The 26,146-nt window shown below is 43.8% G+C and overlaps 1 protein-coding gene and 1 non-coding gene across 3 annotated transcripts in view; one reads left to right on the top strand and one right to left on the bottom strand.

Moving 5' to 3' along the window:
* Positions 1 to 392: 392 nt before the first annotated feature.
* Positions 393 to 26,146, bottom strand: part of FSD2 (fibronectin type III and SPRY domain containing 2) — a 51,074-nt gene continuing 25,320 nt past the window's right edge. For both annotated transcript variants that reach the window (XM_019010845.4, XM_063698783.1), the window contains 9 exons: positions 25,252 to 25,274; positions 23,772 to 23,893; positions 16,860 to 17,015; positions 14,543 to 14,677; positions 13,661 to 13,811; positions 10,712 to 10,845; positions 9,980 to 10,112; positions 6,923 to 7,099; positions 393 to 4,439 (listed from right to left, as the gene is read on the bottom strand). In XM_019010845.4, coding sequence (XP_018866390.3) covers positions 4,187 to 4,439; positions 6,923 to 7,099; positions 9,980 to 10,112; positions 10,712 to 10,845; positions 13,661 to 13,811; positions 14,543 to 14,677; positions 16,860 to 17,015; positions 23,772 to 23,893; positions 25,252 to 25,274 — 1,284 coding nt within the window. In that variant the 3' untranslated portion in view covers positions 393 to 4,186. The remainder of the gene's footprint in view (positions 4,440 to 6,922; positions 7,100 to 9,979; positions 10,113 to 10,711; positions 10,846 to 13,660; positions 13,812 to 14,542; positions 14,678 to 16,859; positions 17,016 to 23,771; positions 23,894 to 25,251; positions 25,275 to 26,146) is intronic.
* On the top strand, positions 786 to 912 carry LOC115930946 (small Cajal body-specific RNA 15). The gene has a single exon (XR_004067529.1).

The following is a 26,146-nucleotide window of genomic DNA, read 5'->3' on the forward strand; positions in this document are numbered from 1 at the left end:
TTCTGCATTGTTACAGTGCATAGTTGGGAAATCTCAGTTTTGTTGGCTGTGTACTTTCTCAGTGAATGGATTATATTCCTTTCTGCGATCCAGTCTGTTTGAATTTAAGGGCATCTCTTAAATTCCTTTCAAGCAAGAGACCTAACTAACATTTATACTTAGGAATGAGAGTAGTAGAGACAGCAAGATTAGAATCCAAGTTCATATACCAAAACATTTTTATTTGCTATGTCTGAGTGACTACATGTTGTTTGAATCAGCTGCAGGCTAATTTGTAACATTTCAAATAAATGATAGTTTAATTCCTCCAGGATTTGAGTAAGGTGAAAATAGAGCTAAAAACCATGATTCTGTCACAGTCTGGGAAAATGAAAAAGCAATCAATTAGTGAGTTGGGCTTAATTTTTTTTTTTTTTTTCTGGAACTGGTGATAGCAGAAAACAAGCAGTAAAGTAGTCAGACATGATATACTTGACAAGAACCACCACCTGTTCAGTAGCAACTCTAAAATAAGTACTAACTTAGGGGCAGTTGTTGTGCCCAGGTCATAGTCATACTCCTTCCAGGGGACTTCCTGATGACAGAAAAGATGCTGACCAGCTGGGGTCTTCTTTCCAAGTAACAAACTTTTCTCTTGCATTTAGATTAATTAACCATTGGTTACAGTGAAACAAGCATATGTACAGAGTTAATCTCCTATAGCTTGAAGTTATACATGATCTTTATTTGAGTATCTTGACTTGTTAAAGGACAGTGTTTTAAAAGCTGGATTTGGTTATGTTCTTCTGGAGACTAAGAAAATAGAGTCCTTGAAATCAAGCTGACTCTGCTTTTAGCCTCCTAAATGAAAAGGTAGATAGAACAGGTCTTGTTTGCAAAATAAATTCAAGACCTACTTATCTACCAACAGCAATTACACGCTTTCCATTGTCTTTCTATAGAAAATAGGAGTAGTACACTTATAGATGAGAAAACTGGAGAAAGACATAGTGAACATGTGAGAATCTTGCTCTACTAATTGATAGGAAGGTGACTAGAAATTGGAGAAGTTGTCTTGGTAAGTTGAGGAGAGGACTTTTCTTATAGTGCAGTCTGGTAGCTGAACCTCCTTGCATCAAGACCAATGTAGTCTTATTTACAGAATGCCACATCACAGTGAATTGTGCTGTGGACAGCTTCCAGTGTGTGAGATGTGGACGATGATGATTTTAACAGATTTTGGAGGATGAGAAGTATTAAGAAGAAGGCCCCACTGCCCATGCATTTGCTCTGCTTTTTACTTTTGACCAAGTATACACTTCAGAAATATCTTATTTGATGTATACAAAGTGATTGTGTGTCATTTGAACCAGCAGGAAGTAATTTATTAAACACACTTTTCTAAATAAAAGTCATTTAATTTTATCAGAAATCAGTGTCATTTTAGATTGCAAGTCTCAAACCAACTTTCCAATTCTGACTTGTAAGGGTGCCTTAAATCCTGAATACTGTACTCTGTATTACTAAACCCATGTTAGTTTACGCCAAGATTCTGTGGTGGTTTTACATATTCTTTTTCCCCTTTGTTAAGGTGGGGAGGCCACAGCTTATGTGAATGACTTTCTCAGGAGTTATAAAGTGATACAGGTAAAGCTAAGAAAAGAACAGATTTTGATAACTTTTGTTTTAACTGTCCAGTGTTAGGGATTGTGGCTACAGTGATCTAATTTTTAAAAACTCTTTTTTTTGCTTTGTTTTTTAACAGACTTATCAGCAGGTTGCAGGTGAACATGGCCTTGAGGTAAATCTGTCCCTTGCTGAATACAGTTTCAGTAGATTGTTTATAGTAGTTTCAGGAATTGAGATTTTTTACAAAAATACAAAAGTTTTGCTTGGTTCTGTTCTAGATGTTTTTCTTCTAAATAAATGAGAAAGATGTTTCAACAAAGGCTCTTTATGCTGAATAATTGTGATGCTTGAAGTTGCTAATCTGCTTTAAGTGGATTTTAAATGTCAGGCAATTCTAGACAGTTTTTTCTTGGTCAAATAAAAATTTAATTAAAACTTTATAGGTGTTGAGTTTTTAATCCATTTATCCGTGTTCATACTAACGTGTAGTATTCCATAAAGCCTATTAGAACCCTGAATTCAAACTTGCCTTCTCTGTGATATCCTGTTTCTTACTTGGTAGTTTCTATTTCAGTAGCTGAGAACTTTTTTTTTTTTTTTTGAGATGGAGTCTTGATCTGTGAGCCATCTCGGCTCACTGCAAGCTCCACCTCCTGGGTTCAGGCCATTCTCCTGCCTCAGCCTCCTGAGTAGCTGGGACTACAGGCGCCCGCCACCAGGCCCGGCTAATTTTTTTGTATTTTTAGTAGAGACTGGGTTTCACCGTATTAGCCAGGATGGTCTCGATCTCCTGACCTTGTGATCCATCCGCCTGGCCCCCCAAAGTGCTGGGATTACAGGCTTGAGCCACCGCGCCCGGCCGAGAACATTTTTAAATATACATGATATGTATCTTTTAATTGTTTATAACTGGAACTATTTCTGTGCTTACATCTGCTGTCCCTTGTTTCAGAGTAGACAGTCCAGCTTGGCAGGATAGGTGTGTGTGTGTATAACGAATTATTAAATTGTCAGTGTGAATTGTTAATTCAGGAATCTGAGCTGCCATTTATACCAGTAGGCAGAGTTTAGTAGGAGATGAGAGTCTTTCAGTTTGTCAGACTTTGCATGTGCTGGAAAACATCAGAGGCTTTTTGTTTGTCTGTTTGTTTGTTTGTTTGTTTTTGAGACAGAGTTGCGCTCTTGTTGCCAAGGCTGGAGTGCAGTGGCACAATCTTGGCTCACTGCAGCCTCTGCCCCCAGGTTCAAGCAATTCTCCTGCCTCAGCCTCCTGAGTAGCTGGGATTACAGGCGCCCACCACCATGCCCGGCTAATTTTTTGTATTTTTAGTAGAGACGGGGTTTTGCCAGAAAAAAAAAAGTGGACTTTTTTTTTTAAACACAAAACCTTAAATGATGAGATTAGGGCATATCTGGGTTTAGAGGCATCTGTGGGACATGATACTGAATTGTAATTGCTTCACAAATGGAATTATTCTGCAGCTTCACTCACAAGCTTTGAAAATGCTGTGTGTGCAGAGCTTAAGTGGCAACTGGAAACTTGAACGGGAGAACCAGGAATGTAGCTGATGGAGTTGGGCATTGAGCTCACAGAATGGCCTGGGGGCAGTGAGGCAGGATGCCTGAAAGCTGCCTAGCTAGAGATCGGTCTTCCTTCCCGTGCTCAGCTTTGCCGTTTGGTGGGCTGTTAATTTCTTTTAAAAAATTGTTGCGCATTTGCTAATATGCCACAGATGCCCTTCTGTTCTTTCACGCTGCCTCCATTCTAGGTTTTTTCCCCATTTCTTGGCTATAGGTCCTTTGCTATAGTTTTGAAAGAGCCCTGCCATCCTTCACATGGAGAGCAGTAAGAGGCCAAAGAGCAGTGGCTGAAGAAGATACTAATTTATTCAACAAATACTTGGTGACAGCTGTTACGTGTTAGCCCTTGGTGATCCAGCAATTAAGAAAACAGGCACTGTCCCTCCCTTCATGGAATTAGGCATTATAGAGGTAATTTCAAAATTAGAGAGTGGTGCATGCTGTGTAGGAGTGGAACAGGGTATTATGCAGAGTACACAGCGGAAGGGACCTCACCACAGTGCTGCTCACTATTGGGAAAATGAGGGTAGAAGACATTGAGAAGGGCACACAGCTTCCCTGGTTCTCTACAGACAGCCTCTCGCCTTCTCAAGTGTATTCTTGGCTGACTCATGAAATGCATGGGTGTACTGGTGCTGCTGGAGCCATTAAGACTACCCTCCTCCTCTCCCAAGCTCTCTAGGTCTTGGAAACTCAAGATATTTTGCATATGCACGAATATAGTTTGACAGCTTTAAAGACTTTTGAGTTCGTTTAGTCTGAGCCTTTATTTTACAGCTGGGCCTGGTAATGACTATCCTAGCAGCACACAGGTAGCAGCACACAGGACTAGAATCCAGGTTGGGTGAAATGAGCGCTAGCACACCAGTCAGATAATAGCATGAGCCATAAATTGTGCTGGGCATATGGTGCTTAAATGCCAGGTTCAGCCAGCTAAGGCGTGAGTGGCTGCGAGAGGGGTAGGCATGGAAGACAGGAAACTGGACATCAGAATGTTCTAATAGAAAGTGACATGTTTTGGCATTGAAATGCCATTATGTACCTTTAGACACCCAGGCTTTTCCAAAGAAAAACAGGGATGCACAAATTCGTGAAGCTGACAACTAAATGTATATAGATGCTGAGAAAGATCCACATTGAAAAATGACAACTTTGAATGTTCATAGTCTAATAGAATGCCAATCTTCTTTGGTGGAACTGTTATTCTTATATCTGGAGTTGTTCTGTTGTGCAGAAATTCATACTTATGCCTGAAAATTAAATTTGACATAATAAAGTTTCAGTAATTCTATAGATTGACTATTTATAGAACATTTCATACTAATTTTATTCATAGTCCTATGATTTTGCTATTTTCTAGTATTAAATGACTACCAAGGTGACAAGCCATTTCTAAAACTGTATTCTCTAAACTATCTCTTTTCTAAAATTTGTCCTGAGAAACATTTTCTTTTTTTTTTTTTTTTTTTTTAGATGGAGTCTTGCTCTGTCACCCAGGCTGGAGTGCAGTGGCGCAATCTCGGCTCACTGCAACCTCGGCCTCCTGGGTTCAAGCAATTCTCCCACCTTAGCCTCCTGAGTAGCTGGGATTACAGGCGTGCACCACCAAGCCCGGCTAATTTTTGTATTTTTAGTAGAGACAGGGTTTCACTGTGTTGCCCAGGCTGGTCTCGAACTCCTGAGCTCAGGCAGTCCACTCGCCTTGGCCTCCCAAAGTGCTGGGATTACAGGTGTGAGCCACTGCTTCTGGCCGAAACGTTTTTCAAACATCATTTTTTCTCTAGCAACCTCTTAACCTAAGAAATTTACCTATAGCATCCTGAACTCTCTTGCATCTAAACTAGCATAGGAATAGAACATGTTTTTAAAATTTGGATTAGACATTTGAAACAGGGAACCTTGTGATTTTCCATGTGATAAAATGGGCCTCTTGGTATAAGCTCTTCTATGCACAGTTACTCCAGTTCTTAAACTTTCAAATTGAGTGGGGAGCCAGTGGGCCTGTTACCAATCAATATTATATCACTATCCATTCTCTGCATCCTGTGTACTTTGAAAAATGGCAGAAATCAAAACCTGTCACAGGAATTTCCTAACCCTGCTACCTACAGATATTTGAAGAGCTCTTTGTGTCAACAGGCTAGTCTAGGCTACTGGGATAAACACTTGGAATATGATACAGACGTGTCAGAGGAAGCCTGCCTGTCTCTAGCCCATTTCACCTTATTTTAACTAAGCAGCTGCCAGAAGCTATATGAGTCCTTTCTTCTACTTTCTATGCTACCACCAATAGAGTCTAATACTATGAGCCAAAAATGCAAGTCTGCTAGGAGACCTTATCCTAGGATACCTTACCTTCATTCTCCACTTGTAACGTGTGTGCGCGTGCACGCACACACACACCCTATATCTGTAAGAAACTGGCTTGGCTCTAGCACTTGGCCTGTAGCTTTTGCCCTTCCTTTGTCATTCTTCTGTTTCCACCCCTCTTCTATTGTGTCTTCTTACCCCCTTTATTCTTCCCCCTACACGTGGACTTCTAGGCTTTCTTTATGCTCCCTTAGTTTTACTCTGCCCCTTGTTCTTGCCTTTCTAAAGAAGAGACTTTGCTCTTTAGTCTTACTTCAGGCAGAATCCCCAAATAAAGTATCTGCCTCAGTGTATAGTAATTCTTGGATTCCCCAAACTGGGTGTGAGGTTTAGTAGATTTCATTAGAGTCTTCATCTGTTATCGGAGGGGAAGTTGGTTTTCCCACTTATGCTTGGGCATGACACATAATGTGTAAATAACCATGATAGAGGATCATGGGCAGAGAGCATTGGATGAACATTAATAGGATTCATCAAATCAAGGAGGGTCAGAGGCCCCATTTTACAAGGTGTGATAGGAAAGCAGTGTGGGGTCTTGTTTTTCAGTTTTTGAGGTGAAGGAAGGTTGTAACCATGGCCTTCTAAGTCTGAAAGTGTATTCATTGGCCTGGGCTTCGTGAGACTTTTTTTCCCGCTATATGGAACTACTCCATGTGTAACGACAGAGTGCCCAGCAGCAGGAGCAAACCAGAATTAGCCGTAACTACTAAGCTTCTTGCCCACATTTACTTAAAAAGATGGAACTGGGGCTTCAAAGCAAACTGTATTGGCTTAATACTAAAGGGGAACAGAAATGAAAAATCTATCACTTAAGTGGTTAGGAATGAAATCTTTGGAACCAGACTGCTTGAGTTTGAATCCAAGTTCCAAATCCATGTCGTTTGGATTATCTAATTGCTGTGAGGTGTGGTCTTCTTATTTTTATTCTTTTATTTTGTTTTTTGTTTTTTTTTTTTTTTTAGAGACGGGGTCTTGCTACGTTGCCCAAACTGGCTTTGAAGTCCAGGGCTCAAACAATACTCCCACCTCACTCTCCTGAGTAGCTGGGACTACAGGTGCACACCACTGCACCCAGCATTCTGATTTTTCAAATGAAATAACACAATTGTGAGAAGTAAATGAGATAATGCATGTAAGAGTACTTGGCACATAATTCTCCATAAATTTTAGCTATTTTTAGTTCAAGAAAAGCTGCTCTTTCTCCTCTTACTTGGACTTTAGGGAAAGTGGCTGGCAGCAACTCCTGAAATATCTTAAAATATTTGTAAAACATAATGTGTGTCTTAATTGTTGCTAGTGAAAACGTCTTGCTGTAATCTTTCAAAAGCAAATTTTAATTGTGAGTATCCAGATTTTACTTTACCTTGATGATGCAAATGTGTGCCTCATGCACCAGGAGAGGCAATTTGCTCCCAGATCCTCCTGTTTAGGGACATCTGCAAAGGCCACACCAACTGTGTAGTCCAAATGCTCATCCACCTCCACCTCCCAGTAATGGTGCCCTCGGACTGGAATTAGATTTCCCATGACAGCAACACACCTGGTTTTAGAAAGTGGAAGCATGTGTGATCTGGGGTGCCCCAAGCCTGGCTGTGCAGGTCAGTGATGCCAGTTGCTGGGATCAGTCAGTCGGTGGTCTACGAACGTGGTGGTAGGTGCTTCTGGACACTTAACTTGTAAAGTACCCTTAGCTCTCAAAGCTCAGTGGGCTGATGCTGAAGATTAGAGATTATGATACTGCTTGGTAATGGGAGAGGAGGAGGCACTAAACCAACAGAACAAGTTTTGTTTGCTCTTTAAAATGGTTGGGGCTTTTATAGAAAAAGGTTTGGTTCACTTGTTCATAAAAAAAGAAAAGGGTTGAAAATACACAACACAGCACAGTTAAGGGAACCATAAGCTTGAAGTTCACCACCATTGCTTATGGTACTAAATGAACATGGAAGGCCTTTGAGGTAGCCGTCATGTTAAGGATGACTCCTGGTGGAATTCAGAGACCAGCCCAAGAAGAACAAGATAGCAGATTCCTCACAGATCATTAAAATCTACCTCCACGGTTGCACTGGGAACAATTATACTGACAAAGATTAGAGTTATGTTTTGTTCTACATCAGCAAAGTATCAACAGAGGAAGATTTTCAGTGAAAATCAAATTATATTGGTATCTCCAAAGTGAATGTTCTACCTTCTTCAGGAGACTCCTACATTAACCAAAATATATATAGCCCTCAACATCCCTAGAAAGATTTGTTCAGTTTAAAATTTTCTCTCTACTTTCAAAACCCCAAGTTCTTACTGCTCAAGCAAAGCTTTGGGAAGGAGGTTGCATGTTGGTTAACTTCTACCTCGGTTACCTCACCTATAAAATGAGGCCATCTCTGCTTCAAGCTCCAGAGTCACATTTCCACCTGTTGTTTCAAATTCAGAATGTCCCAAATGGAAATAGTCATATTCCCACCCCTCTTATCTACCAAAGTTTGGGGTGTAGTGGGGAGGGGTACATACTTCTCACATCTCCATTTTGGTTAATAGAGTCATTATCTACCCGGTAACCCCCTGGTGGAAAACTAAGATGGGAATAATGTAGTGGCTACAAGCTCACCTTCTAGTTTGATTCCTGCTTCAACCCTTAATAGCATTATACTCTTGGGCAAGTTACTTCTCTGTGTTTTAAGTATTCTCATCCGTCACCTGGGATTGGTAATAGTACAGGGCTGTTAGGATGATTGCATGAGATGAAATACATTTAGCACTTGGTAAGCACTTTATGGCAATATGATAGTCCCTGACTCATCTCCCTCTCTGTTGCCCTTTAAACAGGTGAGCACCTAGCCTTGTTGGTTTTATGTGCTCAACAGCAGTTGACTCCCCTGGCTCCTCTCACCCACCCTACTGCGTAGTCAAGCCCTCCATAGTCTCCTCTCTGGTCTCTTTGTTTCTCATCTGCCTTTGCCTTTCCCTCTCCCTCCCCAGCTCACGTTCTACCATGCACTGGAATCTTTCTGAAATGTAATCTGATCTTGTTCCCCTGCTTTAAATCCTCCAATAATTCTCACCACATAGAGGATAAAATCCTAACTTTTTGTGTGTATACTGGACCTTCTCTGACTTTCCTGCCTCATCTTCCACCTCTTCCCGTCATGGACCCTATACTGCAGACATACCAAATTCCTTATATTTCTCCAAACATGATCTTTCCGGCTTCTTTCATATGTACATGTACAAAGCAATTATCTGCCTTGAACTTTGGAACAGACTCACTCCATGGCCAGTTTTCCATCAGGAGTTTTGCTGTAAGGTACCACAGTGCAGGAGAGAGAGCACTGGGCTAACTGGTGGGAGACCTGGGTCCTTGTTTCTGTTCTCCCACTAGCCCAAAGCATGACCCCTGTGAAGCAGGAGAACAGGGTCTGGGGGCAGGGAACCTAAGGACTTCCTAGAACTAAATTAAACGGAAAAACCCCAACCTTCTAAGTCCAAGTAAATAGCTTTGTATTTCAGCATAGCAGGAAACATCCTCTTCATTTCCATAGAGTGTACACCCAGTAAATGACTTTGTAACTTCACTTTAGCCACTTCATATACATAGGGTGTACACCAAGTAACCAGTGGGAACCTCTAGAGGATATTTAAACCCCAGAAAATTCTGTAACCCGGCCCTTAAGCCGCTTGCTTGGCCCACTCCCACCCTGTGGAGTGTGCTTTCGTTTTCAATAAATCTCTGCTCTTGTTGCTTCATTCTTTACTTGCTTTTTTTTTTTTTTTTGAGAAGGAGTCTGACTCTGTTGCCCAGGCTGGAGTGTAGTGGCGCCATCTCCGCCCCGCGGGTTCAAGCAATTCTTCTGCCTCAGCCTCCCGAGTAGCTGGGATTACAGGCACCCGCAACCACGCCCGGCTAATTTTTATATTTTTAGTAGAGATGCGGTTTCAGCATGTTGACCAAGCTGGTCTCGAACTCCTGACCTCAGGTGATCTGCCTGCCTCGGTTTCCCAAAGTGCTGTGATTACAGGCATGAGCCACCGTGCCTGGCCTCTTTCCTTGCTTTGTTTGTGCATTTTGTCCAATTCTTTGTTCAGAACGCCAAGAACTTGGACACCCTCCACTAATAATTCCTGTCCCACCCTCATGACCTCTGGCTGCTCCAGCTCTGGCAGCCTAGGACCCAGGGATCATGCCCTCCCAGGGGACCGCGCCCTTCCCTGACCTCACCGTCCCAGGGGGCTCTTCTGCCTGCACCTGCCTGACCCCTCTTGCCCACACTCCTCTGGGTCTCCTCCCCATTAGGCTCCTCCCTCCTCACTCATTTGTAGGATTCCTTTTCCCTCGAGGCTGCCTCCGTGCCATATTCGGATTTGACCTGAATAACAGTGCACCTTCGGGAAGTTCACAGAACGCCCTTGTGAGTGGTTGACAAAGTACCTGGTGAAGTGAGTGTCGCTGGGTGACAGCTCCCTGGCGGGGGTTCTCCTTTCACTTCGTACAACCGTAAGTCCGTCTTCAGAAATGGTCAGCCAGGGATGGCAGGTGTCCTTGTTTAGGCGAAAGTAGCTTCCTGTGGGAGGAGGAACACACAGAAGACCCGCAGCCAATCACTTGCTTTCTCCATGTGGGCAGTGGTCACCGGTTTAGCTTCGTGTGGGATACGCCTAAGCCTGGACCTGGCCTAGTAATAGGCGTCCAGTTAACAAGGATGGCAATTGACACTCATCGGGCAGTCCTGTGTGCCTAGTATCCCCTTCAATCCTCACGACGACCCTTAGAAACAGGTGTCACTGTTTCCATTTTGTAGATGAGGAAACAGAGGCACAAGGTGGTTAAGAAATCAGCTGGCAAATGATAGAACTTAAACTTGAACCCCAAGCCCCTCTGATTCTAGAGGCTGTGCTCTTTACCTCTAGCTGTAATGCCTGTATATGGATAAGAATTTCTAACCTATTTGCCAAGGGAAATAGGAATTGAAGGACTTCTTAATGATCCATTTGACTTGCAATTAGGGCAGTATGGGACACCCCTGAACTCCTTCTGGCCTGACTTGCCACGCATCCACATCTGTGCATATTCATCAATTTCCCAGTGAAGTCATAGCAGCACTGGGTCTGCCACAGAGTGGCCACTTTGGGTCCCAGAGACTGTGTGGGCTGGGGCACAGACCTATGGTGTGGACTGTAGCTGGCTCGCTCCTCACGCTGGGGCCCCCCATGTTGAGGGCTCTCACATAGATAATGTAGCTCCGCCCCGGCTGCAGCTGCACCACGGACTCACAGGTCGGGATACCCACAACAGACCTGTACAAGGAAGCAGAGCTGCAGTCAGAATGGGGCTAGGACACCCGGGCCCAAGCACCAGGCATCCCTTTCAAAGCTGGAAGGTTTAACTCACTCTTGCGCTCCTGTCCTCTGACCCACATTTAACAGCAGCACAGCCAGGAGTGTTGGCTCCCCCTCTGCATTCCCTCCCACAGTCTCTGGTCTGCTTTTCTCACTTCGTTGCTACTTCTTGTGTTTGTGGCTGTCTCCTCTCAAGTCCCTCATTCTGGTTTCCCAGGCACCCAGCACTGTGCTTGGCATATGGTTAACACTGCATCATGGAGTGTGCATGCAGTAGAATCCAGTGTGTCTCTGTCCGTCTGTTAGGATCATAATGTTTCTGAGGTCAGGGGCTGAGTACCGCTATTCTTAGTACAGTACTGGGCCCATAGAAGGCCCTCAATTCAGCCAGGTGCAATGGCTCATGCCTGTAATTCCAGCACTTTGGGAGGCTGAGGAGGGTGGGTCACTTGAGGTCAGGAGTTTGAGATCAGCCTAGCCAACATGGTGAAACCCCGTCTCTACTAAAAATACAAAAATTAGCCGAGTGTGGTGGCAGGTGCCTGTAATTCCAGCTACTCAGGAGGCTGAGGCAGGAGAATTGCTTGAACCTGGGAGTTGGAGGTTGCAGTGAACCGAGATCATCACGCCACTGCACTCCAGCCTGGGCGACAGAGTGAGACTGTCTCAAAAAAAAAAAAAAAAAAAAAAGATCCTTGATTCATAACCCCCTAACAGCTGCCTATTGGAAATAATCCAATGTATTTAAATTGTACTATACAGAAATACAAGCTCATAATTGCCACTGTCTATATTGCTGCGGTTGCCAACCCCATGTCAGTCCAGTGGGCAAGAGAAGTCTTTAAGATGATGCCCATTTACCAATACAACACCCTCACCCAGATGAGGCCAAGTTGTCCAGGTTATCTTTAGGCTGCAGCTCTGGGCCAGAGGGGCACTTTTACTTATGCATTCAATAAATATTAACTAAACTCCTTAGGTTCCAGGCACTGTATAGGGAGGCCCTCAGAAAAAACAAATGTAGTTCCTGCCCTCATAGAGCTTACAGTCTAGATGGGAAGAGCAGCATTCTTCAGGCAATCACTGGAAGGAATGTAAGATGGTAACCAAGACAAGTTGACAGCGTGCTGTAGTGTATAATGGTGGGGGGAGGATGGCTTTTGAGCAGAGCTCTGAAGAATGCTGAGGAGGTAACTGGATGAAAAAGGGACAGAGGAGTCTCCTACATAGGAGAAGCATGTGCCAAGGCCCTGTGGCAGGAAGGAGCATGAAAAGTAGGAGGAACTGAAACATGACCAGTGTGGTGGGATCTTGAGAGGGAGAGGAGCTGGTGTGGGAGGAGCTGGAGAGGCAGGAAGGGGCCAGAGCCTGTGAAGGAGTTTTGCCTTTTCTTCAGCAATGGGTCGCCATGATTGGATTTGTACTGGAAGAATACACACCAGCTCTCAGGTCATCTCTCAGGTTACTGACCAGCCCTCTGATGACCTCATCATTGTGGGGTGGTGCCAGGTGTCAAGTGCTCCTAAAGTATCAGCATAAATTGCAAAGGAAACCTGAACCATTAGGATGGCCAGAACCACTGGACACACTGCCCCACTCCTGAGTATCTCCAGAGTGGATTACCAAAGTCAGCCTCCATGTGGCCATGGACACACAGATTCCACCTGGAACAGATGGATGGGTGGCATATGGCCACGTTTCAAGCCTGGCATTTAGCATAGAAGAATCTGCTTCCCTAACAATTGACACCAACACCTCTTCATTTCTCCAGCTCCAGGTCAGTGCACCCCTGTGTTCCACAGCAGGGGAGCCCCTGGTCCTGGTGGCTGGTGCTGGCCTGCCTGGGTGGTTCAACCCCTTTCACAAACTTCTGTAAACCAGAGGTAAACCTATGCTTCCTCCATCGTAGGCTGCTGTAAACTCATAGGTTCTGCGAGCCCTTGTGGTCACTGAGTCCAACCCTTATCATTTTGTGAACCCCTCCAGCTCTCTGAGAATGAGGGGTGAACATGAGCTTCCAGACAGTCTTCTGTGATAGATGAAACATTCTTTGTACATTCAGCTGCAATCTCTTTTGTTTTCGCCTATGGCTTTCACCCTCACCTCTCTGAATTCTAGCTAGGTGGGTCTTTTAGTTCCTCCAGCAGCTCACTCCTGCCCCAGGGCCTGTGTCCATGCAGCCCCCTCCCCCCGAAGCACCCCTGCATTCGCTGTTCTTGGGGCTCAGTCTTTCCCATCTGTTCAGGTCTCAGTTTAAACATCTTCTTTATCCAAAGTGGATCCTCACCTCCACCACCATTCTCTGTTTTATTACATTTCTTTTTCCTTCCTAGCACTGCATATTTTACACATTGGTTTGTTTTCTTGCCTTTTGTCTGTTTCCCCACCAGACTGTCAGCCCCATTAGGGCAGGAAATTTGTCCATCTAGTTTCCAGTGCCTTGCACAGGACCTGACACCACCCAGGCACTCAATGCTTGTTGAATGAATGAATGAATGAATGAATGAATGAATGAATGGGAAACCTTACTTGAGCTAAAACAACAACCACAACAACAACAAAACCTGAGGTTCAACCAACTTATTCGTTCACTTGTCATTCACCTTCAGTAATAGCATTCCAGCTACTTCTCATGAACACTAAGCAACCAAAAATTGAGATTCCTGTGTATCAAAAATGCCACCCTTCTCTTCAGACTCCGTATACTTCCTAAGTCATGTCACTGTATCAGGTGTCAGGGCTCTCGTGCCCAGCAAATGCCCTCATGACTCACTCAGTTACACCTGAGGCTTCTGGACTTTCAGCCTGGGTCAGCTCCACAGTGTACGAGTCCACAGGATTCAGGTTCCCAGACTCCCAGCAAATCAGCACAGCCTCTTCACAGCTCCTTATCTCTTCGGTTTTAATAATGGGGGGAGAAGGTGCTAAATGTGGGAGAAAGGGAGAGATGAACAACTGTTGTGTTCATTTCTAGCCATTTTGTTCAGAGCCATGGACAAACATCACAGCCACCTTCTTCCTCCCACAAAAGAGATTCAGTGCAATAAAAAGCAAACCAGGGAATCCCTTCCAGATGTTCCTGGAGTAGAAGATGGTTGCAAGGTTTAAATGTCAGTGTGACTGAGAGTAGCAGTTTTTTATATTTTGAGACCAACCATCAGAAAATGTCACTGTCACTGTTGGCTGAGTGCAGTGGCTCACGCCTGTGATCCCAGCACTTTGGGAGGCCGAGGCGGGTGGATCACTTGAGGTCAGGAGTTCGAGACCAACCTGGCCAACATGGCGAAACGCCATCTCTTTTAAAAATGCAAAAAAAAAAAAAAAAATCAGATGTGGTGGCAGACACCTGTAATCCCAGCTACTTGGGAGGGTGAGGCAGGAGAATCACTTGAACCTAGGCGGCAGAGGTTGCAGTGAGCAGAGATTGTGCCACTACACTCCAGCCTGGGCAGGACTCATCTCAAAAAAAAAAAAAAAAGAAAATGTCACTGTCAAACTAGGCATGTAGATTTTGTGTGTTAAATAAAAGAAAAAAATGTACACAGCTCTTCCTACCCTTCTGAATGAAATCAAGAGCCCTGCCATGTCTAGAAACCCATGACTCCTGTGTCCCCTTGAATGAAAGCCCTGCTATAGGAAATGAGTAGCCCATTACCTGTCATGTACACTGCACGCTCGCTAGAGGGGCTGGGGCCAGCCCTGTTGTGAGCTGTGACCCAAAATTCATACTGGGTATTTGGCACAAGGTTTGTCACTGAGCAATATGTTTCTTTGACGGTCACTGTAAACTCTGGGGGAAAAAAAAGATACGAATTCAACCCTAAAAACTGGCTAAGTGGCTCCAATTCATTATGCCGAATCCCACAGTAGTAGATTACAAAACTGGCTATAAATTCCTCCCATCCCTGTATGCACTCCTTCTGCAGCATGACTTTGCTGCTCCTTCCATTCAGAGCTTCCTTCCTTCTCTCTATTCCTTGAAACTGGGCTTAGCTATGTGACTGGCTTTGGTCAATGGGGCAATAGCAAACGATGCAAGCAGAGGCATGGAAGTGCTCGTGCACAGGGGCTAGCCCTCTTGCTGCTGGGGATGCTTCCACTACCATGTGAGCAAGCCCAAGCCAACCTCCTGGAGGATGTGAGACCGCAGGGAGAGAGACCCCAGCTGCCCAAGTCCTCCCGGCTAGCCTATCTGCGACGACAGTAAATGAGGCCATCCTAGACCAACCAACCCTACCCAAGGTGGTTCAGAATAGAACTGTTTGGCCAGCCCACAGAATTACAAGAAATAATAGGGCCAGGCGTGGTAGCTCATGCCTATCTATAGTCCCAGCACTTTGGGAGGCTGAGGCAGGTGGATCACGAGGTCAGGAGATCAAGACCATCCTGGCTAACACAGTGAAACCTCATCTCTACTAAAAATACAAAAAATTAGCTGGGCGTGGTGGCATTTGCCTGTAGTCCCAGCTACTTGGGAGGCCGAGGCAGGAGAATCACTTGAACCCAGGAAGTGGAGGTTGCAGTGAGCTGAGATAGTGCCACTACACTCCAGCCTGAGTGACAGAGCAAGACTCCATCTCAAAAAATAATAAATAAATAATAAATGTTTGTTATTTTAAGCCACTAAGTTGTAGGGGGTGGGGAGGGGGTTTGGTTATGCAGCAAAAACTGACACAACTCCAGACTTCCCAGAATCTTGAAAGGCAGTGATAACTCCTTAATTTACGTTTGGATATCATTTCCTTTATAGTAAAAATGGTCAGTTTGAAAGATCTTTATAGATTGCCATGACACAGCCCCAGTACAATGACTTCTGTGTATCTGCAGGGGGTGCTGACACACTTGATTTGTGGCAAAAGCTGGGGTTAATCAAGTCTGACTTCCTAGTCCCCAACCCCCCTTTTCAAAGCTCCTCGCCCCTCTCCATGTCCTCTTTAGTCATTCTGACCACTCTCACCCTCCCTCATCATCACTTAAATTTACTCTTACTTTTCTCAAGAATTCCCCTTCTTTCCTGGGCAGAAACACCATCCTCAGCTTCTGGAACTCAGCCCTCCACCTGCATGGTCTGGTACAATGAGCAGAACTTGAGGCAGGACGCCTACACACCTGATTCACGTCCTCGTTCTGCCATAACTCACTGTGTACTCACAGACAGCTTCTTTCTCTCTGAGTCTCAGTTTCCTCATCCATAAAATGGAGATCTCTAAGTCTCTTTCCAGCAATCCCACTCCAACCCCACATGCCCAGGACAGGTGCTGTCAGGCTGGCCCTGATCCCTTGAAATCTTCAGATGTTCAGCTGGGGCTCTTCTGTTTTCTGACCCTCCCTCCTTAAGAAAGAATGGCTTATTGATTATTGTAGTATGGGGGGCCCTACCCCAGCTGTAACCCCACACCAGCCAGTCCCATTTCCGGGGAAAAGGATGTTGGCCAAGAGCTGCCCAGAGTGGAGGCCGGGGGCCATCTCAGGAGTTGTCTTCTCCTGGGAATGTGGAGCTGATCACCAGCAGCCCTTCCAGGCTGCAGAGGCCCCCTCACCCCTCATGGGGTCTGCAGATGAATCCTCCAGTTTCTCCTGCAGCACAAGGCTGCTATGAGAGGAGCACCAGCCTGACCCTCAGATGCCAGGACAAGCTAGAACCCAGCCAGCCCAGCAGGGCTTCCTTGACAAGGGGCACCCCTGGCCCCTCCTGCACACAGGGCAGCCAGAGACTGGTCCCAGGGACAACTCTGACCCAATGGCTGTAGATATGCTCCAGACCCCTTCGCCTGGCCTTGCTGTCCTTCCCAGTCAGGCCCCAGCGTGCCTTGCTAGCCCTTTCTGCCCTGTTCACCTGCCTGCATCCAATCCTCTGCATGTGTAGACCCATCCTGTCTCTACCATCCCAACTGCCAGGAAGACAGGGCCCAGGCCCCTGAGGGGCCTGAACCGTTCCCATGAGCACGAGCATGTTCCTGGCAGAGCCTCACCTGCTTGGTCCTTTCCAGGTGAGCTGTCCTGCACTGGCCGGTAGGACAGCTGATAACTCTCCACAGTGTCGTCGGAGTATAAGCTCCAGCACACTCGGATTGAGGAACCTGTGGCTGAGTTAGGGACCTGTGGATTTATGACTGGAGCAGAAGGAGCTAGGAAAAGAAAAGAAAAAAGAAGAGGAACCTCTAATAGAGGTGTGGGGTGACAGTGGCCCCTTTCCCATGACCATTGATCCCCCCCAATGAATCCACAGCCTTTGGGAATGGAAGAGAAAGTCCAGAGTAGACAAGGATGGGGACATACAGCCTCTCAACCATGAGTCTGCAAAATACAACCAGTATATCTATTCTTGCTTTGACAAGTGCAGATGAGCTTAAGGAGCAGGGGTCGGTGACAGGGACTCAGGCCAAGGCATAGATTTGCGAGTCCTGCTCCAGGTTGGGGGTCCTCTGGCACTTCTGTGGCACCTAAAGAGGCAGGACAACTGGGATCACAGCACTGCTGCCTCAGCAGAGAGAAAGAAGCCTTCAACAAGGAGGCTCTGCTTTCATTGATGGTATGGGGAAAGGGGGCATCCAGGGAACATCTCCCACATTAATGAGAGAAGATTGGGGTGGCCCAATTGTGATTTTCAGAACCAACTTCTTTAGAGTCCATCTACTAAGTTAATTCTTTTCTTCTCTGTAGGTGAATACTTCTATCTCCCCCACCCCTATACAATCTCACACACACAACCAAGGATAAGAACAAGTGGTGTGTTTCCTCCATAGTTCTTTTTTTTCTCTGTCTTTGAGACAAAGTCTTGCTCTGTCACCCAGGCTGGAGTGCAGTGACGTAATCTCGGCTCACTGCAGCCTCCACATCCCGATTCAAGTGATTCTTGTGCCTCAGCCTCCTGAGTAGCTGGGACTACAGGCTCACACCACCACACCCAGCTAGTTTTTGTATTTTTAGTAGAGACAGGGTTTCGCCATTTTGGCCACGCTGGTCTTGAACTCCTGACCTCAAGTGATCTGCCTGACTCTGCCTCCCAAAGTGCTGGGATTACAGGTGTGAGCCACTTGTGCCCGGTCCTTTCCTCCATAATCCTTCTCCCATGGCAGCATCTCCATCCCAGACTTTTAATATCCTTAGTTTCAAAGGTTGAAATTGATCAACCCATGTAAGAGCACAGCTGAACTTAAAGGAGTTGACTTAGTTTTGGTTCATCCTTTGCTTTCTGGTCAGGGGCTGAAAGATCATAATGTGACAGAGGTGAGGAGGAAGACAATAACTTATATCCCCAATGACAAAGTCCAGGGTGCACAACAGATGCCCTGCTAGACACTGTCAAAGACAGCTTCACCTGGAGATGCAGTGTAAGAAAATGGATGGTTCTGGGAGCTTTAAACCCTTCAGGAAGCACTAGATGCAGGCAGGAAGGTGATGATTTATGTGAGATCTGGACACAGAAAAGTGAAGAAAAATGTCACTGCTTCTCAAGCACGGATTTGGGCAATAGTGCTTTTCCTTCCCAATGACTAATGATTATTTGGGCAGCACCATTCCTAGATGGGGAAAAGAACCATCCAGTGGACATCATAGCTCTGTGAAATCTCTCCTTGACCCAGTGATTCTAAGAATGGTCCCCAAGATCTATGATTAAAGATTTGCATTACAGTATGGTTTACAATGGTAAAAAAAAATTAGAAACACCCCAGTATCCAACAATTGAGGATTAAATAAATGAAAATATGTAGGCACTAAAGTGATATTGTAAAAGAATTTATCAGGGTGAGAAAATATCTATCAAAATTGTTTTGCTAAAAAAACAGCAGATTTCAAAACAGAATGACTCAATTTTTATAACAAAAATACTGTGCAAGGAAAAAACCTAAAATGCTATATACAACATTGTCCACAATCATGTTGTTCAGTGTTGGTGAGAAGGGGAAAGCAAGCAGTTGAAAAATGAGGAATTACAGACTATCCTTATAAATAAGTAAGCACAATAATATTTTATTTTATTTCAATTTTTTGAGACAGGCTCTTACTCTGTCACCCAGGCTGGAGTACAGTGGGGCAATCATAGCTCACTGCAGCCTCACTCTTGGGCCCAAGCAATCCTCCCACTTCAGTCTCCCAAGTAACTGGGGCTATAGGTGTACGGTGCCACACCAAGCTAATTTTTAAGATTTTTTTTGTAGAGATAGGGTCTTGCTATTTTGCCTAGGCTGGTCTCAAACTCCTGGGCTCTAGCAATCTGCCCACCTGAGCCTCCCAAAGTGCTGGGATCACAGGCATGAGCCAACACGTCTGGCCAACAATAATACTTTAAAGAGCTACTTGGCACCATGTAATATGTTGTACGTAAGTTTTCTCATTTAATTCTTACCATATTCCTATGAGGTATTATGATGTCCATTTTTACAGATGAAGAAACCAAGACTCAGAGAGGTTAGGTGAATTGTCCAGAGTCACACTGCTAGGAAGTGGCAGAGTTGGGATTCTCACGAGCTGCATAGAATTCCAAAGCCCATCTCTTAACCACTATGCTAAAAACAGATACCCAGGAGGAACCTCAGAGAGGTCAGCCTCTGTACTCACTTATGAGCTAAAGACAAAAATAGGAAGTTAGAGGGAAAAAAATACTTGTTTCTAAATCCTTTTTTTTTTTTTTTCTTTTTTTGAGACGGAGTCTCGCTCTGTCACCAGTTTGGAGTGCAGTGGTGCGATCTCGGCTCACCGCAATCTCCACCTCCCGGGTTCAAGCCATTCTCCTGCCTCACCCTCCTGAGTAGCTGGGATTACAGGCACGTGCCACCACAGCCAGCTAATTTTTGTATTTTTAGTAGAGACGGGGTTTCACCATGTCAGCCAGGATGGTCTCAATCTCCTGACCTCATGATCCACCCACCTCAGCCGTCCAAAGTGCTGGGATTACAGGCGTGAGCCACCGCGCCTGGCCTTGTTTCTAAATCTTTATTTTTTTCAGACATTGACGTTTCCTACTCAAAGCTCAGGGGGTCTGCAGGGTTTTCTACAATAAAATCATATAATCCGGCTGGCCATGGTGGCTCACGGTTGTAATCCCAGCACTTTGGGAGGTCAAGGCAGGTGGGTCACGAGGTCAGGAGTTTGAGACCAGCCTGGACAACATGGTGAAACCCCGTGTCTAATAAAAATATAAAAAATTAGCCAGGCATGGTAGCGGGTGCCTGTAATCTCAGCTACTCAGGAGGCTGAGGCAGGAGAATCGCTGGAACCCAGGAGGCTGAGGTTGCAGTGAGCTGAGATCGCACCATTGCACTCCAACCTGGGTGACAGTGTGAGACTCTGTCTCAAAAAAAAAAAAAAAATTCATATAATTTGCAAACAGAGGCAATTTCCCTTTTTCCTTTTCAGTTTGGATGCCTTTCTATCTTTCTCTTGCCTAATTGCTCTGGCAAGGTCTTGTAGCACTATGTTGAATTGGAGTGTTGAGAGTGGGCATCTTTGTCTTGTTTCTGATCTTAGAGGAAAAGCTTTCAACTTTTCACCACTGAGTATGATGTTAGCTGTGGGATGTCATATATGACATTTTTTATAATGTTTGCTCTAATCTTTATTATTTCCTTTCTTCTGCAAAATTTGGGCTTAGCTTGTTCTTTTTCTAGTTTCTGGAGGTGTAAAGTTAGGTTGTTTATATGAGCTCTTTCTTTTTAATGTAGGCGCTTATTGCTATAAATTTCCCTTGTAGTACATCCCTTTTGCTGCATCCCACAAGTTTTGGTATGTTGTGTTTCATTTTCATTTATCTCAAGGTTTTTAAAATTCCCTTTTGATTTCTTCTTTGGCCCCTTGATTGCTCAGCAGTGTGTTGTGTAATTTCCACATATCTGTGAATTTTCCAATTTTTTCTTGTTATTGATTTCTAGTTTCATACCACTGTGGTCATAAAAGATACTTGAGGCCAGGCAGAGTGACTCAGGCCTGTAATCTCAGCACTTTGGGAGGCTGATGTAGGAGGATTACTTGACACCAGAAGTTCAAGAACAGCCTGGGCAACATAGTGAGACCTCATCTCTACAAAAACATTGAACAAATTGGCTGGGTATGGTGGCATGGGCCTGTAGTCCTAGCTACTTGGGAGGCTGAGGCAGGAGGATTTCTTGAGCCCAGGAGTTGGAGTTTGCAGTGAGCCATGATGACACCACTATACTCCAGGCTGGGCAACAGAGTGAAACCCTATTTCAAAATAGTAATGATAATAACAATAAAAGATACTTGATAGATTTCATTCTTTTTAAATTTGTTAAGGCTTGTTTTGCGGCGTAACATGTGATCTAGCCTGGAGAATGTTACATGTGCGCTTGGGAAGAATGTGTATTCTGCTGTTGTTGGATGGAATGTTCTGTACATGTCCGTTAGGTCCATTTGATCGATAGTGTTAAAATGCATCAAAAAGAATAAAATACTTAGAAATAAACTTAACTGAGGAGGTGAAAGACTTGTATACTGAAAACTCTAAAACACTGATGAAAGAAATTGAAGCAACACAAAATAATGGAAAGGTATCCTACATTCATAGATTGGAAGAATTAATATTGTTAAAATGTCCATATTATGCCAAATGATCTACAGATTCAAGGCAATCCCTATCAAAATCCCAACAGCATTTTTTACAGAAATAAAAAAAAAATCCCCAAATGTATATGGAACCACAAAAGAACCCAAGTAGCTAAAGCCATCTTGGGAAAGACAAAGCTAGAGGCATCACACATTCTGATTTCAAAATATATTACAAAGCTACAGTAATTAAGACAGTATGGTACAGGCATAAGGACAGACACATAGACCAATGAAACAGAATTGAGAGCCCAGTAATAAACCCATCCAAATGATCTTTGCTAAGGGTGACAAGAACACACAATGGGGAAAGGATAGTCTCTTCAACAAATGGCATTCAGAAAACTATATCCACATGCAGAATAATGAAATTTGATCCCTATCTTACACCAGAACAAAAGTAAACTCAAAATAGATTATTAAAGACTTAAATGTAAAACCCTGAAACTGTATAACTTCTTAAAGAAAACATAGGTGAATAGCTTCTTGACATTGGTCTTGGCAATGATTTCGGCAATGATTTCTTAGATTTGACACCAAAAGCACAAGCAACAAAACAAAAAATAGGCAAATGGCACTACATCATACTAAAATAGCCTTTGCGTAGCAAAATAAACCATTAACAGAGTGAAGAAACAACCTGCAGAATAGAAGAAAATATTTGCAAACTATCTGATAAGAGACTAGTATACAAAAAAAATAAGAATCTTCTACAACTCAATAGCAAAAGTCCAAACCAATTAAAAAATTGGCAAAGAACTTAAATAGATATTTCCCCAAAGAAGACATATAAATAGCCACCTTGTATATGAAAGAGTGCTCAATCTCTCTAGTTATCAGGAAAATGCGCATCAAAACCACAATGAGATATCACCTCATACCTGCTAGGATGATATTGTCAAAAAGTGAAAGGAGGCCGACCGCGGTGGCTCAGGCCTGTAATCCCAGCACTTTGGGAAGCTAAGGCAGTCGGATCACTTGAGGTCAGGAGTTTGAGACCAGCCTGGCCAACATGGTGAAACCCTGTCTCTACTGAAAATACAAAAAATTAGTGGAGCATGGTGGCGGGTGCCTGTAATCTCAACTACTCAGGAGGCTGAGACTGGAGAATCACTTGAACCTGGGAGGTGGAGGTTTCAGTGAGGCAAGATCCTGCCACTGTACTGCAGCTTGGGTGACAGAGCAAGACTCTTTCTCAATTAAAAAAAAAAAAAGGTGAAAGGTAACAAACGGTGAGAATGTGGAGAACTGGAACCCTTATATACTGTTGGTGTGAATGTAAAATCATGCAGCCACCGTGGAAAACAGTATAGTGGTTCCACAAAAAATTAAAAATAAGCTGGTTGTGGTGGTGTGTGCCTGTAGTTCTAACTACTCAGGAGGCTGAGGTGGGAAGATCATGTGAGCCCAGGAATTTGAGGCCAGCCTGGGCAACATAGCAATACCCTGTCTCTGAAAAACAAAAAAAAACAAAAAAAACCCCCATATATATATATAATTATATATATATAAAATATATATATTATATATATATAATATATATAATATATATATAAAATATATATATTATATATAAAATATATATAATATATATATAAAATATATATATTATATATAAAATAATATATATATTATATATAAAATAATATATATATTATATATAAAATAATATATATATTATATATAAAATAAATATATATTATATATATAGTAACTATTACATGATCTAGTAATACCACTCTGGGTATGTATTCACCAGAACTGAAATCAAGATCTCAAAGATACCTGTGTTCCATGTTCATTGCAGCATTATTCACAATAACCAAGACATGGAAACAACCTCAAGGTCCATCAATAGATGGATGGATTTTAAAAAGTATGTGTGTGTATACATATGGAATATTATTCAGCCTTAACAAAGAATGAAGTTTTACCATCTGTGACAACATGGATGAATCTTGAGGACATTATGCTAAGTGACATAAGCCAGTCACAGAAGGACAGATACTCCATGATTCCACTTACATGCAGTATATAAAGCAGTCAAACTCTTAGAAGCAGAGAACGGAATTGTGGTTGCCAGGGGCTTGGGGGAAGGGGAAATGGGAAATTGTTGCTCAATGGATACAAAGATTAGTTATACAAGATGAGTAAGTTCTAGAGGTATGCTGTACAACACAGTACCTGTATTTAACAATATTGTATTGTACACTTTAAAATTTGTTAAGAGGATAGATCTCATGCTAAGTGTTCTCATCACAAGAAAGAAAAAAGCTCTGGGTAGTCTGAGCCTGCCGCGAAGTACACACACAGATGAGCACCTGGAATGGTGTTAATGGAGCCCATCAGCTGCTCCACATCAGAGAAATCCAAGGTCTGGTCTTCAAACTCAGGCTGTGCAGAGATTTCCACGTCTGTTTTTGTTTTCAGGAATTTCCCGAGTCTGTTGGTATAAAAAGACACGCTGACTAGAATGGAGGGGCATTCTCCTTAGGGTTTATATACAGTGCCGAGTCACTGTCATAAATGAAGAGGGGCTCTTTGCTGAACTTTCATTTAGTTAAAAACAGCTGCTGGCTGCCATCTACCATCTTTTTTGGAGACTGACCTAGGGGTCATCAATGGGGATGGGTGGGATTGGTTTGTGCCTTTGAGGGAGAGGAGAAAGGGTAAGGTCATGTCAGAGGGTGGGTAGAGGGCGATCTGCCAACAAGATCCAGAACCACACCCTCTGGAAGATCTCTTAGGTGCTAACCTGGGAGTTCCCACTCTCAAGTCACTCCAGGCCCAAGAGGTACTGAGGGTCCAGACTCCCCAGGCTTCCTCTCCACATGGTCAAGTGCCCTCAAGTTGCTGATCATGGGACTCGGGGTCTCCTTGTATCTGCTTCCTGGCAGTCACAAGGTTTGTAAATGGCAGAGGCAGAATTTGAAACCAGGGCCAGGCACGATGGCTCACACCTGTAATTCCAGCACTTTGGGAGGCCAAGGCAGGCAGAGCACCTGAAGTCAGGAGTTTGAGACCAGCCTGGCCAACATGGTGAAACTCCGTCTCTACTAAAAATACAAAAAAATTAGCCAGGATGGTGGGGGACACCTGTAATCCCAGTATTTGGGAGGCTGAGGCAGGAGAATCACTTGAACCTGGGAGGCAGAGGTTGCAGTGAGCTGAGACCTTGCCATTGCACTCCAGCCTGGGCAACAAGAACGAAACTGTCTCAAAAAAAAAAAAAAAAAAGAATTTGAAACCAGTTCCATCTTTGCCAAAATCCCTGCAGGGGTTACATTATGAAACTTCTATGTTCATGTTGCTTTATGGACATTTATTTTATTTGATTCTCACAAAGCTATCCTCATTTGTAGATAAGGTGGCTTCTAGACTGATTAGATTTGCTCAAGGTCATGAGGGTAGCAGGATTTGAACTGCTATCTGTCTGATTCTAAAATGTGCACACTTTCTGCAACTGGACAGTCTGGGTGCAGGCATAGCGGGGGGATGTTGGGGGTACTCCACAGATCTCAGTTCTTTCTGGTGAAATGAGGGGCTTGTGGAGGAGAGCGGCCCACAGGCTTGCTGACTGAGCCTCACCGTACATGCTCCCTACTAGCCCTGAGATCCTGAGATTCAATACTAGATGCTCCTAGTGACCGCATACCATCATTCCAAAGCCAGTGCTCATTTAATCAGGATTGACATAAAAGCTGAAACTGGAACCATATAACCAAATGGAACTGAGTCTATTTGGATAACTAAAGTTGAAAAAAGTAAAAAAAGAAATACATACTAGAACAAATGTATTACCTGTCAGCCATAGCCACTGCATCCTAAAAAGGAAAAAGAGAAAATATTAAGCTGATTTTGGAAATAAATTTCTTTTTTCTTTTTCTTTCTTTCTTTTTTTTTTTCTTAAATGGAGTCTCACTCTGTCGCCCAGGCTGGAGTGCAATGGTGCAATCTCGGCTCACTGCAACCTCCGCCTCCCAGGTTCAAGGGATTCTCCTGCCTCAGCCTCCCAAGTAGCTGAGATTACAGGCACGCACCACCACACCCAGCTAATTTTTGTATTTTTAGTAGAGACAGCGTTTTGCCATATTGGCCAGGCTGGTCTCGAACCCCTGACCTTGTGATTTGCCCACCTCGGCCTCCCAAAGTGCTAGGGTTACAGGCATGAGCCACCGTGCCTGGCTGGAAATAAATTTCTTTTACCAACATATTGTTATAAATAGATAGATAGATATAACTATATATGTGATAATACATATTGTCACATCTTATATATATAAGATAGTTATATAATAATTGATATAACTATATATAATATATATAATAACATAAACATAGAAGAAAACTTGGAAATTAGGAAAAAGTTAAAAAGCCCAGCTGTATCCCATACCGTAACAAAACCACCCTTATTTCTGTGCATTTTCTTCCATACCACGGTACTGCTTTTCCCCATCAACTTTGTCATGTGCCTGTGGTCCTAGCTCCTTGGGAGGCTGAGGCAGGAGGATCATCTGAGCCCAGGAATTCAAGGCTGCATTGAGCTATGATCACACCACTCTCCTCCAGCCCAAGCAACAGAGCGAGACCCTGTCTCAAAAGAAAAACCAACAACAAAAAACCCACACTATGTAAGCACTTTCCATGTAGTAAATGGTCTTTTGGGCCATCAGCTTGAACACTTGCATAACAGTTA

The sequence above is a fragment of the Gorilla gorilla genome, chromosome 16, assembly GCF_029281585.2.
Source record: "Gorilla gorilla gorilla isolate KB3781 chromosome 16, NHGRI_mGorGor1-v2.1_pri, whole genome shotgun sequence".
In the NCBI taxonomy this organism is placed as follows: Eukaryota; Metazoa; Chordata; class Mammalia; order Primates; family Hominidae; genus Gorilla; species Gorilla gorilla.